This window comes from Impatiens glandulifera, chromosome 2 (assembly GCF_907164915.1).
Source record: "Impatiens glandulifera chromosome 2, dImpGla2.1, whole genome shotgun sequence".
NCBI classification, from domain to species: domain Eukaryota; kingdom Viridiplantae; phylum Streptophyta; class Magnoliopsida; order Ericales; family Balsaminaceae; genus Impatiens; species Impatiens glandulifera.
The window spans coordinates 56,795,988-56,810,192 of NC_061863.1; the positions used below are offsets into that span (position 1 = coordinate 56,795,988).

The 14,205-nt window shown below is 31.1% G+C and overlaps 3 protein-coding genes and 1 non-coding gene across 5 annotated transcripts; 2 read left to right on the plus strand and 2 right to left on the minus strand.

Annotated features, from left to right (window-relative positions):
• Positions 1-16: 16 nt before the first annotated feature.
• Positions 17-88, minus strand: TRNAE-UUC. The gene has a single exon. It is a non-coding gene; the product is annotated as a tRNA-Glu (tRNA).
• A 587-nt stretch (positions 89-675) lies between these two features.
• Positions 676-3,004, plus strand: LOC124926103 (ankyrin repeat-containing protein At5g02620-like). Of its 2 annotated transcripts, XM_047466268.1 has the most exons (4): positions 676-868; positions 986-1,484; positions 1,590-1,999; positions 2,073-3,004. In XM_047466268.1, the coding sequence occupies exons 2-4, from the start codon at positions 1,148-1,150 to the stop codon at positions 2,943-2,945; spliced, it is 1,620 nt and encodes a 539-aa protein (XP_047322224.1). In that variant the 5' UTR covers positions 676-868; positions 986-1,147; the 3' UTR covers positions 2,946-3,004. The 2 variants fall into 2 exon arrangements, with proteins under 2 accessions (XP_047322224.1, XP_047322225.1); XM_047466269.1 differs by lacking the exon at positions 676-868 and having other exon boundaries at positions 932-1,484.
• Positions 3,005-7,780: 4,776 nt separating this feature from the next.
• On the plus strand, positions 7,781-10,491 carry LOC124927062 (receptor-like protein kinase HERK 1). Its single transcript, XM_047467403.1, has one exon. It carries the CDS (start codon positions 7,796-7,798, stop codon positions 10,265-10,267), a length of 2,472 nt encoding a protein of 823 aa, XP_047323359.1. The 5' UTR covers positions 7,781-7,795; the 3' UTR covers positions 10,268-10,491.
• A 2,109-nt stretch (positions 10,492-12,600) lies between these two features.
• On the minus strand, positions 12,601-13,113 carry LOC124923744. The gene has a single exon (XM_047463708.1). It carries the CDS (start codon positions 13,074-13,076, stop codon positions 12,684-12,686), a length of 393 nt encoding a protein of 130 aa, XP_047319664.1. The 5' UTR covers positions 13,077-13,113; the 3' UTR covers positions 12,601-12,683.
• Between the last annotated feature and the right edge of the window lie 1,092 nt (positions 13,114-14,205).

The window sequence follows — 14,205 nt, forward strand, 5'->3', positions numbered from 1 at the left end:
AAAAAATACAAAAAGATTCCGATGCCGGGAATCGAACCCGGGTCCCCTGGGTGAAAACCAGATATCCTAACCGCTGGACGACATCGGATTATATTTACAAGTATTACGTTTTTGGTTTAGTCTTATATTAGTTGAAATATTGTATTTATTTGTGAGATATTAGAGTATGATATTATATTTGATGCTTAAGATACATGTCTATATAATGCTGTTTATTATTAATTGTTGGTTTTAGAAGAACTCTTGTGCATATATAAATTATAATTAAATGTATTATTATTATAAATTGTGTAAATTATTTATAAATTATGAATGTATTGTTTTGGTACCCTTAAATAGTATTATACATTAAAAGATGATAACTGGGGTTTGTAAAACAAGCATCTTTATACTTTTAAATAAAGTATTTAAAAACAAAATTGTGTTAATTAGAAACAAACCAAGGAAATTAGGATGTAGAAAAATAAAATTAGTCTAAAAAATTACCGCTATAGATTTAACCGATGGTGAATGGGTCAGCCAGCCAGCACAATATTCCCATTTAATTTCTCTATTTTTTTCTTCTCCCCTTGGATCATCAGAATTCCTGAATTCATTAATTAAAAACATCACCGATTCATCAATCAGCTTCTCTGGGCTCAAAAAATTCCTTCAATTCAATATTTTTTCATCAAATCCAGAATTTTTTGGATCCTTCTTCACCAAATTCATATTTTTTCTGACCTAATAAAAACCTATCTTCGCCAAGTGCGGAGATAGAATGTAGGCACTGTGCATTTATTGATGCAAAATTAAAACATGAGAAGGAGGAGATATACATTTTTGTAACAGGATCTGAATGTTTGATGATGGATGAGGAAGACAAAAGGTGACACCTTTTTTTCAAACCCTTGTGAACAAAATGGCACTTTTTCTCAATCAATATCTTGGTTTTCTTTGTAGCCATTGCTTGTTCATATTTTCTTCTTTCTTTTTGCCGTGACAGTGTTTGAATAAATGTCTCTGCGTATGGGTTGAACTTGAATTGTTTTTTGTGGGTTGGAGAAATCTCGAAGGATTTGGAAGAAAGATGCGATTTTTGATCTGGGTATTTGAGGGGAAGAAAAAGAAAAGAATTGAGTTTGCATAAACTAAACTTGTAACGAAAATGGAGTCACATGCGAAGCAAGAAAAGATGCCTCGGAAGAAAATGGTAAAACAACTAACAGGCAAAAGGGACGACACCTCTCTGCATCTGGCGGCGAGGGGCGGTCAGCTGACGGTGATAATGGAGACGATTGCAGGTATTGAGGACGACAATCGCTTGTCTGAGGTTCTCTGTAAGCAAAATCAATCTGGAGAAACAGCCCTTTATGTTGCTGCAGAATATGGATATGCAGAACTGGTTAGGGAGATGATCAAGTATTATGACATTTTTGCCGCTGGAATTAAAGCAAGAAATGGCCTTGATGCCTTACACATTGCTGCAAGACAAGGAGACTTAGGTCATATTTTTTTTGTTTTCTCTTCACACCACTTATGGGTTTCAATTTCAATTACAATTTCAATTACAATTTCAATCTCAAGACATTATTATTGTTCTGTTTCAGATGTGGTGAAGGCCCTGATGGAGGCATATCCTGAGCTTTCAATGACCGTTGATACGTCAAACACGACAGCCCTAAACACGGCTGCTACACAAGGGCATAAGGAGGTGGTCGATTACCTACTGTGTTCCGGGAGTGGCCTGGCTGCTATAGCCAAAAGCAATGGGAAAACCGCTTTGCATTCGGCTGCCAGAAACGGCCACACCGAAGTTGTCAAGGCCCTTCTTAGAGCAGAGCCTGCTATTGCCACTAGAGAAGACAAAAAGGGTCAAACCGCTCTTCACATGTCGGTTAAGGGTCTCAACATCCCGGTCGTCGAAGCACTCCTTCAGGGAGAACCTTCTTTGATCAACATGGTCGACAATAAGGGAAACACAGCCCTGCATATCGCCACCCGCAAAGGCAGGGCTCAGGTGAAGTCAATTCATCTGATTCTTATATTTTGTTAGTACCATTAGCTTACATGGATTGAGTCTTTTGATCTAGATTGTGGAGAAGCTGTTGGGTTTCCCTGGATTAGATAAAACGGCGGTTAACAGGTATAGCGAAACGGCGATAGACACGGCGGAGAAAACCGCACAACCGGAGATTCAACTGGTGCTGAGGAATCACGGTGTGGTGAAGGCGACGGAATTGGCGAAGCAGCAGGAGGTAACTCCAGCGAGAGAGTTAAAACAGACTGTCTGCGAGATTAAAAACGAGGTCCACGACCAATTAGAACACGCCCGTCAGACGAGGAAAAGGGTTCAGGGTATCGCGAAACGCATCAACAAAATGCATTCTGAAGGGCTCAACAACGCTATAAATTCAACAACGGTGGTGGCCGTCCTGATAGCAACGGTGGCATTCGCCGCCATTTTCACAGTCCCTGGTCAATTCGCTGACGACCCGAATAACCTTAGCCCTGGTATTTCCCTGGGAGAGGCAAACATATCGGCAACTCCTGCATTCGCGATTTTCTTCATATTCGATTCGTTCGCGTTGTTCCTGTCGCTGGCGGTTGTGATTGTTCAAACATCGGTGGTGGTGATAGAGAGCAAGGCGAAGAAGAAGTTGATGATGGTTATAAACAAGCTCATGTGGGTGGCTTGTTTGATGATCTCGGTTGCGTTTCTGGCGTTGACGTTCACAGTTGTGGGGGTGGAAGAGAGGTGGTTGGCTGTAGCCGTGACCATAATTGGATCCACCATAATGATTAGTACGTTGGGATTGATGAGTTATTGGGTGGTGAGACATCGGATTGAGGATTGGCACATTAGGAAGAATTCCAGGAGTTCTAGATCATCCTGGTCTCGAGTAATGTCGGTTGCTTCTGAGAATGAGGCTCAAAGTGCCTTCAAGAATATGTATGCCATTTGACTTTTCCACATTTCTATTCTATTCATTTTTATATTAACTACTTTCCAAGATTTATGTTGGTCGGGTAATAATATCAAATCATTTTTTAAGTTCCAAGTGAAAAAGGAAAAAAAAAATATATATATATATATATATATATATATAAAAGTACTTTGGTGAATCTTATGAAAATGGAGAATAAGTAACGAGTAGGCTAAGGTAAGGAAAATTTTCAATAAAAAAGTAAGGATTTTATCGATGACCCATGATGTTTTCTTGGCTAAACCCATACTCCACATGTCACAAGTAGATTCAACACAATTCTAATGATAAAATTTTAATCTAGATTTTATCTCATAAGATGTGAACATAAAATATGGTTTTTACTCCATTTTTTACAAAATAAAAATTTCTATATAAATCTAAAGTCCAACAGAAATAACTTATCTTCAAAGTTCATAATAAAAAAGTGTCTGTGATTTTTTCAAAGAAAGATATTTATTCATCCATATGAAAAGGAAAAAAAAATGGAATTATTCTAATTTTTCTTTATATTATATACAGTACCATCCATCCGCACACTCTTCTTAGAGTAATTGTTAATATTATTATTATTTTTTTTTGTCACATTTTTAACTATATATTTGTATAGTAATTGACTTCAAAAACTCCCGTATATTACGAATTAATAATATAGTATTGGTCTAAATTATTAATTAAAAAAATGAATTTAATAATACACTACAAATATAAAATATAAGATTGATAAGTCACTATAAATAAATTTAATAATTATATGCTTGAGATTTATTAAATATATATTTAAAAATAAATAATTTTACAAATTTAATCAGCATGGTGAAGGATTACTATTATTTCCTAAATGAGTGAGGGTGAGATTGGAGAGGAAGGAGAAAAGATTGAATGAGTACGGGGGCAAACAGACACGTTGAGAATGGGTTAATGTAAATTTAAATTTGGTTTCTTTTAAAATTATAAATAAATTTTATTTTAAAATTATAATAATATAAAATGAGATATAAATAGTTAATATAGTGTTTTTGAAAAATAAGACAGTATTTGAGAAATGCGATAGGATAATAGATTCCTCTCAAAGTTTTAAATAGATATAGGTTTGTTTGAATTTATTAATTCTAATTAAAATTAATTAATAATAATATACAATTATTTTCTTGAAATGCAAACTTTATTTCATTTTTAACATTTTAAGATATTTTTCTTAATTTAAATAAACATATTTTTAGTATATACATATATTTGAGACTTCTAATTAAGTTAGCAAGTAATATACTATTATTCCCAAAATAAAAAAGAGAATAAGGAAAAATTTTAAGAGTTAAAAATTTCATTTAAGATTTTGTTAATTTAATATTCAACTAGTTAATGGTTATAAATTCACTTTTATTTAAATGAGTAAAATATTTCATTCCAATTTCCACATAATGAATTCATATCAAATTTAATCAAATAAATTAAATTATTTTTTTATTAATTGTAATATAAACGTTTTATATTTATTTAATATAATTTAAAATATACATAAAAAAAAATACCCAAAAACTTTAAGACAGCTACGAGTGATCGTATAACAAATCACTGATCAAATAAGTTTTGGATATCCATTCTTAATGCACAATATTTTGTTTTCTTACTTTTTATTTTTTTATAATAACATTTTGGTTGTTATCCACGGATTCTAAAAACAAATAGTGGCATTGTATTGTGGATAAGTTCATCCTAAAAAAACAATTATATATATATATATATATATATATTTTAAATAATATCAATCTTATAGTCTAATAGTTACAATAAGTTTAACCATAACTCTCCATCATTTAATAATAACAATATATATATATATATATATATATATATATTTATAAATATACAATATACATTTGAAACAAATAAGATTTATGATTTAAAATATAAGAAAACGTTAGAAATCATTAACAAAATATTAAAATTAGGGGCGAACTAGAATGAAAAATTAACTGGGACTGACTCCAATTTTTTTTTGCAAACAAAATCCTCAGCACCTCAATTTAACTTTCTATACTTCAGTTTTTTTTTCTGTAATTGATACAATAAATTAATTAATTCAAACATATAAAATAAAAGATGTATGAACATTACTTTATGAAATTATGAAATAAAACAGTACATTCAAAACATTTAGCATACACATTATTGAAGTTGTGCCCTTATATTTTTCTTAATAAAAATAAATTAAAAAAAAAGTAAAACACTAAAAAAAATATTTAAATAAAAAAATTAAAAATATATTTAATTAATCATTTTAACTTTTAAATTAGATTTACCCTTTATCAAAATTAGATAATATATACCTCATAAATAATTTGTGAATTTACATAAAATTTAAAGAGAAAACATATCATTTATTTATTGAATTAACTAAAAAAACTAAATTATTAGATTTTCTTTTTATATTTTTATAGTTATTTTTTATTATATATTTGTACTTTTAATATTTTTTAATTTAAAACACTTATATTTTAATAATTAAAAAATAAATAACCTAACTAGCAATGACTTAGAACACATACATTTGACCAATAAATAATATTATAATTAAGTTAGATAAAAATAAAAAGCCTTTTTTATTCATATTAAAAAATATTAACCAAATATTTCAAAAAATGTTTTTCAACAAAATTACCGTCTTATGAATCATTGTCATTAAATTGCTAATTCAAATAAATTTTGATATGAAGAAAGAAATGGTATTAAAAATGTGAAATTAACTCCTACAACTTATTCAAACATAAAAACAACGTTCTAATTTAATTTTATTTATAAAAATAAAAAGCAAAAATTTTTTTTGCTAAGTAGGATTAGATATATGGGAATTGCCCCCATTTTTATTTTTTTAAATTTAATTAAGGTTGGAGTCCACACTAGTCCAACTAATTAAGTATTTTTTTAATTTAGGTGGGGCTGAAGTTCACTCTAGCACAAGTATAGTTCGGCCCCTGATTAAAATATTATTATTTATTAGTATTATGATAGATTATTAATAGCTGTAATATTACATTAGAACAAAAATACAGCTAGCTATCCCGCCTAAGTCACTTTCTTTGTTATATGGTGATATGACAACAACAAATTTGGTGTGATGCCTTTATTATCTTATTTTATTTAATAAATATTATATAATTTTGTGTCCTAATACCTTCTTTCTCTCATATTTTTTGCCTTATTCGATTGGGTTTTATTTATTTAAATTATACATTTTTATTTTTTTATTAATTAAATTATTAGATAAATTTCTATTTTTTTAATATATAATATATTTTAAATTATCCATCAAACCCAAATAATAAAAAGATGAAGAAATTTATATATAACATAATAATTTATTAATTTGACAAACCTAACTAAATTAATTATTTGCTCCCAAAAAAAGAAAAATATTAAATATGTATAGCCATTAGCCACTAGCATGAAACTAGTTATCTCCCATTTTAGAGCATGTTTGATTTTTAGTTTTTAGAAAAAAAATATACTTCTATTACATTATATTATTATTCTTTTGACTATTAAATAAATTTATTTATTAATTTTAAATAAATAAATAAATATTTTAATAATTTATTTTTAAATAACTCAAATTTTTATACAACAAAAGTTTTCAAAAAAAAACTCTATAAAAAAAATTCACAAAAACAAGATCAAACAAGGGTCTCATAAGAGGGCACGCAAAACCAATTATGAGTTCATTTTCTCCTCGAACCATCCGGCAAAATAAATCTCATTATGCGATTGAATCCTCTCTCTACTAAGTTTATACGCAAATATGATTATGGACGGTTCATTATCACCATCACTTTCTTTTTTATTAACTTTTAGTTTTTTTACATGTAAATTAATTCTTTTAACTTATATATATTTTTAAAAAGAGAAATGACTGGAAGAGAGAATTTGAGGGAAAGAATGAGAGAAAATGATGTGTAGCAATTTGATTAGCCAAAAAAATAACAAAATTTATCTCTCTTGTCTCTCCTCACATTTTATCATTTTTCCAAATTCCCTCATTCTCTCCCTCAAATTCCCTCCCTCTATCACTCTTCTTTTAAAAATTATAATATTTTTAAATGTATAATTAAATCAATAAATTTATTATACTTAAATTTTATTTAATTTATTTTATATTTTATAATTTATTTTATATTTATACTTATATTTGATAAGTTAAATTTTATAAATTATTTTATAAGTATTCAGTGTTTTTTATTAATAATGTTTGTTTATTTAAGTGTATTATTGAATTATTTTGTTATTTATGAATTATTGATATATAAGTAATTTTAGAAAAAATTGGGGTTAAATATGTAAAATTGATAAATATATAAATAATATTAATAAGATTAAAAAATTAATATAAAAAAAAAATATTTTAATAATATTTTTTTGAATTTAAAAATAAATTAGTAAGTCATGACAATAATTATTTTTAGGACTGACAATAAATTTATGGGTTGGAAATAGTTGACCATACCATTGTCAGATGAGAATGCCGTCAATTCTACAAACACTTTCTTGACTTATTTTGAATGGGAAACCGAAATAAGAATCTGATCAAGCTCTGTCAACATCTGTGGGTGGGGACGGTTCATCATGAGTTCAAGATTTCTTCTGTTTTAAGTTTCTTTTTTCTCCTGATGAATTCCACCCATACCCATTGATCAGTGCCCATTTCATTTCTTCTTCGATCCAAATCCTGGGTTTTAATCAAGGTGCTCCATCGCCCTCTTTAATTTTCCTTTTCTGATTTCATATATATATACATATTCCTTGCTTTTCTTTTCTTTTGTTATGTTTTGAAGATGACGATGATGATTCTCGTCCTTGTTGTTTCTCTGCTACTTTTATCATCGATTCAATCTTTTACTCCACCTGATAGTTACCTAATTGATTGCGGTTCTCCGACCAATACATCGGTCGGTAATCGTGTCTTCCTAGCTGATAACCTAGCCGCCGATCGTCTCCTTTCTACCCCACAAACCATTCTAGCTTCCAATCCACAACCATTATCACCTGATCGAAAGCTATACCAAACAGCAAGAATTTTCACTGCCATTTCCAAATATTCATTTCCAATCAAACAACCAGGCCGCCACTGGATCCGAATCTATCTATCCCCTTTCGTTTACCAAAACTACACTCTCAACTCTGCAAATTTCTCCGTCCAAACTCAAGATTTCGTCCTTCTAAACCATTTTACCCCTTCCAACGAAGACACAGTCAAAGAATTCTCCGTGAATGTTACATCCAATTCCCTATCGATCACCTTCATACCCTCATCATCGAATTCCTTCGCATTCGTCAATGCCCTCGAAATCGTTTCCGTCCCTGATTCTCTAATAACAGACGACGCCACATCCATCAATCCAACTACTGCATTCCATGGTTTAACAGTCACGGCACTCCAAACTCTCTACCGGATCAATATGGGCGGACCGTATATTTCACCGGAAAACGACACACTCACCCGAACTTGGATCCCCGACGAGCGTTTCCTGTTGTTAAAGTCCGTCGCCGATATCACGTCAAACATTCCGGCCGTTAAGTATCCGAAAGACGGTGCTACCCCGGACATTGCTCCGACTACCGTATATGGGTCACTTGTTCATATGAAATCCCATGATCCCAACAGTAATTACAACGTGACATGGGAATTCGCCATCGATCCTGGTTTTCATTACCTTGTTCGGTTTCATTTCTGTGATATATTTAGTAAATCTCTCCATGAACTCTACTTCAATGTCTATATTGATTCATGGAAAGCTGTTACTGATCTAGATCTTAGCTCTGTAACTTTTGGTAGATTGGCAACTGCATATTATATGGATTTTGTTACTGTTTTGACGAGCAGCAGCAATATGAGCATTAGTATTGGACCTTCCTCTTTTCAAATGGACTATCCAAACGCCATTCTAAATGGACTTGAGATTATGAAGATGAATAATCCAGAGGGTAGTGGTTTGGTTTCTGTAGTTTCGGGTCAGAAATCAAGTTCAAATAAGCGTGTGGTTTTCATAGTCGGTTTGATCATTGGAACATTTGTTGTTATTGTTCTTCTTCTTCTGGTTCCAGCTGTTATAATTTGCAGGCGAAAGAGAAGAAAGCTAGCACAACTTCGTTCGAAAACATGGATCCCGATATCCCTCGACGGAGGAGCTTCTCACACTACGGTTAGTTCGGGTTCTAACATTGGGTATCGGATTCCTTTAGCAGCTCTTTTAGAGGCTACGAATAGCTTTGACGAGAATTGGGTCATTGGAGTTGGCGGGTTCGGGAAAGTTTATAAGGGTGTCATGAACGATGGCACGAAAGTAGCGGTCAAGAGGGGAAATCCGCGTTCGCAGCAAGGTCTAACGGAATTCCAAACAGAGATTGAGATGCTGTCGCAGTTCCGCCATCGGCATTTAGTTTCTCTGATCGGTTATTGCGACGAGAAGAACGAGATGATTTTGGTTTACGAATATATGGAGAATGGAACCGTGAAGAGTCATCTCTACGGTTCAGGTCTGCCGAGCTTAAGTTGGAAGGAGAGGCTCGAAATATGCATAGGAGCAGCTAGAGGACTTCACTACCTTCACACGGGATACTCGATAGCAGTCATTCATCGTGATGTGAAGTCTGCAAACATACTTCTGGACGAGAACCTCATGGCGAAAGTAGCTGATTTCGGGCTTTCAAAGGCTGGACCCGAGATCGATCAGACCCACGTGAGTACTGCCGTGAAGGGTAGTTTCGGTTACCTCGATCCGGAATACTTCAGAAGGCAACAGCTGACAGAGAAATCCGACGTTTACTCGTTTGGAGTCGTGTTGCTAGAAGTTGCTTGCGCGAGACCTGTCATAGACCCGTCCCTCCCGAGGGAGATGGTGAATTTGGCGGAATGGGCAATGAAGTATCAGAAACAGGGGAGGTTAAATCAGATAATTGATCGAGCCCTTGAGGGAAAGGTGAGAGCCGATTCTTTGAAGAAGTTGGGTGAGACGGCTGAGAAGTGTTTGGCTGATTTTGGGGTGGACAGGCCTTCTATGGGAGATGTTTTGTGGAACCTAGAATATGCACTTCAACTTCAAGAAGCGGTTATTGTGGACGATCCGGAGGAGAACAGTTCAAACATCATCATGGAGCTATCGCCACAAGTCGGGCGAGTGGAGATGACTAATGCGGTTGTGTTTGGTACGCAGTTAGAAGAGTCGAGTGGTGACGACGACGATGATCTTTCGGGTGTTTCCATGAGCAAGGTTTTCTCCCAGCTTGTCAAGTCAGAGGGTCGATGATATATGTATGATCAAATGTATTTTTATGTGCTATTCCTTTCGAAGAAGCCGGTGTTTGGTTGGGCTCGACTCGGATCTAGGTGACTGATTTTTGTATGCATTGAAATCAACCGCACACAACTACATTGTAAGAACATTTGTATCCTAATATTAAGGATGGTATCGGTTTCAGCTTTAGATCGAATACTGGTTTATATGAGCATGTAGGTGTTTAGCTCTGCTTCTATTCATCTTTATTTATTTGGTCTAGAAACAATGTTATCTTTTATGAAGATTATTCTATTATAAAAATACCAAACTGGATGAGAAATAGTTTTTAGCATACTATTAGAATTCAGATTTTATTTATCTAAGTCTAAAGGAGCAAGTAATGTACAGCATGTGCCTAAAATAACATGTATTCAACTAAAATGTATGTAAAAAATCATAAGGATAAAGTAATAATGTACTAAATTTACTTCAAATTACATATTTCATTCTACTAAACTCAAAATGAATTTATTCAATTAGTATAGTTTTTTATTATCTCTTTATTTATTTTTGTCCCAATTACCATTTTGATGCTTGAACCAAATAGTATTCGAATTATCAATTATTTTATCATTGAGTTTTTTTCACAAATGGAACATTTACTCAATTTGTTTTAAATGAGTGAGAATATATTATTTTTATTTAGTTATACTTGTGTATAAATTAATTTACATTAAATTCCTTCTTTCTTCTCTCTTCACACATTATTTTCATTTTTTTCCATCCTTTATTCTTTCATCTCATTCTTCATATAATCACACTTCATTTTCTTATTACAATTCTATATATTAATTGATGGTAACAGTAATATTTAATTCTCAGATAGATAGATTTTATAGAGCTACATCCTTCCCTTTTTCCATATTATATATTGGAAAATAATTTAAAACTTTTATCAGTGGTGTCAATTATATACAAAATTGAATATCCTTAATGAATTGCACCATAGGCAAATTGGTTAGCAATCCCATCATGTTTAACTTCTTGCTAAAAGTTCTAACCCTTGAAAATTAAAGAAATAGTTCATGCTTCTATGTTAATGTATTTCATCTGCAATGAATAAAAATATAAAATAGCCTGAAAACTAGATTGACGACAATGAATAACCGGGTATTAAAATCTAGCATGATTCTTGGTATACAAAAACTAGCATTAACTAGCACATTTCTAACAACATTAATCATTTCTTAGATTGTTTTAACATGTATGAATTTTTCAATGGATAAGAATTAACCTTAATGACACAGTATCAAGACGATCAGATCTTTTAGGTGCACAAACAGTTTCTAATCATTAGGTGAACCGATAAGCATGACTAGCTGCAATATCTCCTAATATGAACCATGTCTACATCGATCAATATTGATACAATAATATATATGAGTGTGGTTCTTTTAAATAAGAGATAAAAGAAGAAAGAATGGAAGAAGAATGTGGAGTAAGGAGAATGAGTTTTTGTTAGAATTCAAATAATGGTCGGGTGTAACTAAATAAAAATAATATATTGTCAATGTCATCTAAAATAAAACTTTCAGTTTCTAAAAAAATCTCAAATAACAATATAATTGATATTTCGAGACTTAAATAGCTTAATTTAAAGTTTTAACTTTATTTGATAAAATTATCCCAAATTTGAGACTTAAATGATAATTGTACCAATGATTTTTAAAAAGATCTTTTTAATTTTATTTAAACAAAATTATAATCTCTTAAAATATGAAATACCTATATAAAATTTCTTCATCTGCTCTAATTTTCAACATTTTCTAATCTCATGCAACTTAAATTAGTTATAATATTAAAATACATAATATATTTTTATATAATAAATAAATATGGTGTAAAGTTTATTTAAAATAAATTATTTCACTTTATTCTAATATATAAAATTACTCAATTCATTAATTAATATATTAAAATATTTTTTTAATTTAAAATTATTATTTTTTAATTTATTTATATATATCAAGACTTTTTAAATTATTTTTAAAAAAAAAACTTACAACTATTCAAAATCATCACTAATAACAATTTTTTTCCTCCAATTTATTCAAATAATCCCATGGAACAAGCCCTACTTATAACCAGTTTCAATTCACCTACCTAAATAAATAGTGGGCGATCCAAATCGCAAAACAAATTAATATAATTTTTTCATAATACATTTTTATTTTTAGAAAAAGTAAACATTTCCTCTCACTAGGCGTGCATAGAGACTATAATCATAAAACCAACAAAGGGAAAAATGATGATGAGATAATTAATTGTTGTAATATTCTTAACATAAAAATAAAAATCCCCAATTAACCACAAATCACAATAAATTATTTCTTATCAAAGAGAATCAAAGCAATTGATGAAAACACAACAATAATTATAGCTAGGATCAACTGACCACGTCAATCTTAGTGGTACAAGAAAGCAACCTCCCGAAGGCAGATTGTAGCGCAGCCAAGGATGCTTCCTTGAAGCTCTTGGAGGCAGTCACGGTTTTGGCTCTGCGACTACTACGGGATCGGATCCTGATCTCCCTGACTGGTCCCTTGTGGTCATCGTCCCTGGAGAAAGTGTAACTCTTGAGATACATCTGCCTACACGAGATACTGTCCACTACCCTGGGCTGCCCGAGATGGGGCTTGTTCGAGCTCACGGACTTAAGGAACTCTGCATCTGACTCCGGCCACTTGTACAGATTTTTGAATGTGGCACGGACCACCACTGCTGCCGGATCAGTCTGTGCCACGTCGTTGATGCACCTTGATATGCATGTAGATGCCATATCTTGGTTTTGGGGGAAGATCAGGGCAGGGGCTTACAATGCTAGGAAAGTGTGTAAAAATGTGGAAGATATGTTTCTTGTTTAATTTACTTATTTTTGTGGGGATGGAAATTATTTATCATATTTAATTGTTTGTTAGGGGCACTATCAAATATATAAAGTAGACACATTAGATTCACAATCCTTATCTCTAAATATTACAACTTTATATGATTAATTACTTTTAATTATATTGACTAAATACAACTTTATTATATTTCAAATTACCTAAATAATTTTTAAATGTCCTTTAATAAATAAAAAAGTGATATGAATATACACTCACAAGTAAAATTAAAAACATAATAATAAATGACTTCACAACTTTATATTTCAAAATTACAATAATATTTTTCAAATGTCAAAACTTTAATAAATAAAAAAGTAATGCAATATATAATTAAAATAAAATTAAAAACATAATTATAAATGTCATTTATTTTGTTTTTAGGAAATTAGCGTATCCTTCTTTATTGTCACATTTAATTTTTGTTGGTAGTCACACATGTTCATTGTCGTTACTTGAACTAATGTAGTCACACATGTTCATTGTCGTTACTTGAACTACCTATTATTTTATAACTAAAATGGCTTAGGCTAATCCGATTTTAATAAATTGATTTGTTAACTATTAATAATACTAAAAATTCACTTGAAATGATCCAACACAGGTCAGTCCTAGAATTAAGAGTAGATCAAGGGACTCAGGAACCTCAAAAATCACAGTCGGCTCACTCACATCTGAGTTGTCCTAGTAGATTTTTTATTTTTAAATAAGTATCCAACATAAGACATATATAATAACTTATATATATATGAATTATAGTTTGTTGTTTTAATTTATAAATATATACATAAATAAAATACTCTGATGAGTTAAAAATTAGATATTATATGGGCTTTTAGTGGATTTTAAATATTTAAAAGAAAATATTTTTAAGCTGCCCTGGGTTGGTCTGCCTAGTCATGGATTTTCTGGGCTTGCCCCAAGTCCTTCTAAATGAAATGAGGATAATTAGGAACTGTTTCTCAATTTATTTCTCATTTTTTAAATTAATTATTAAAATATTGGGTCTTAAATATTTAAATA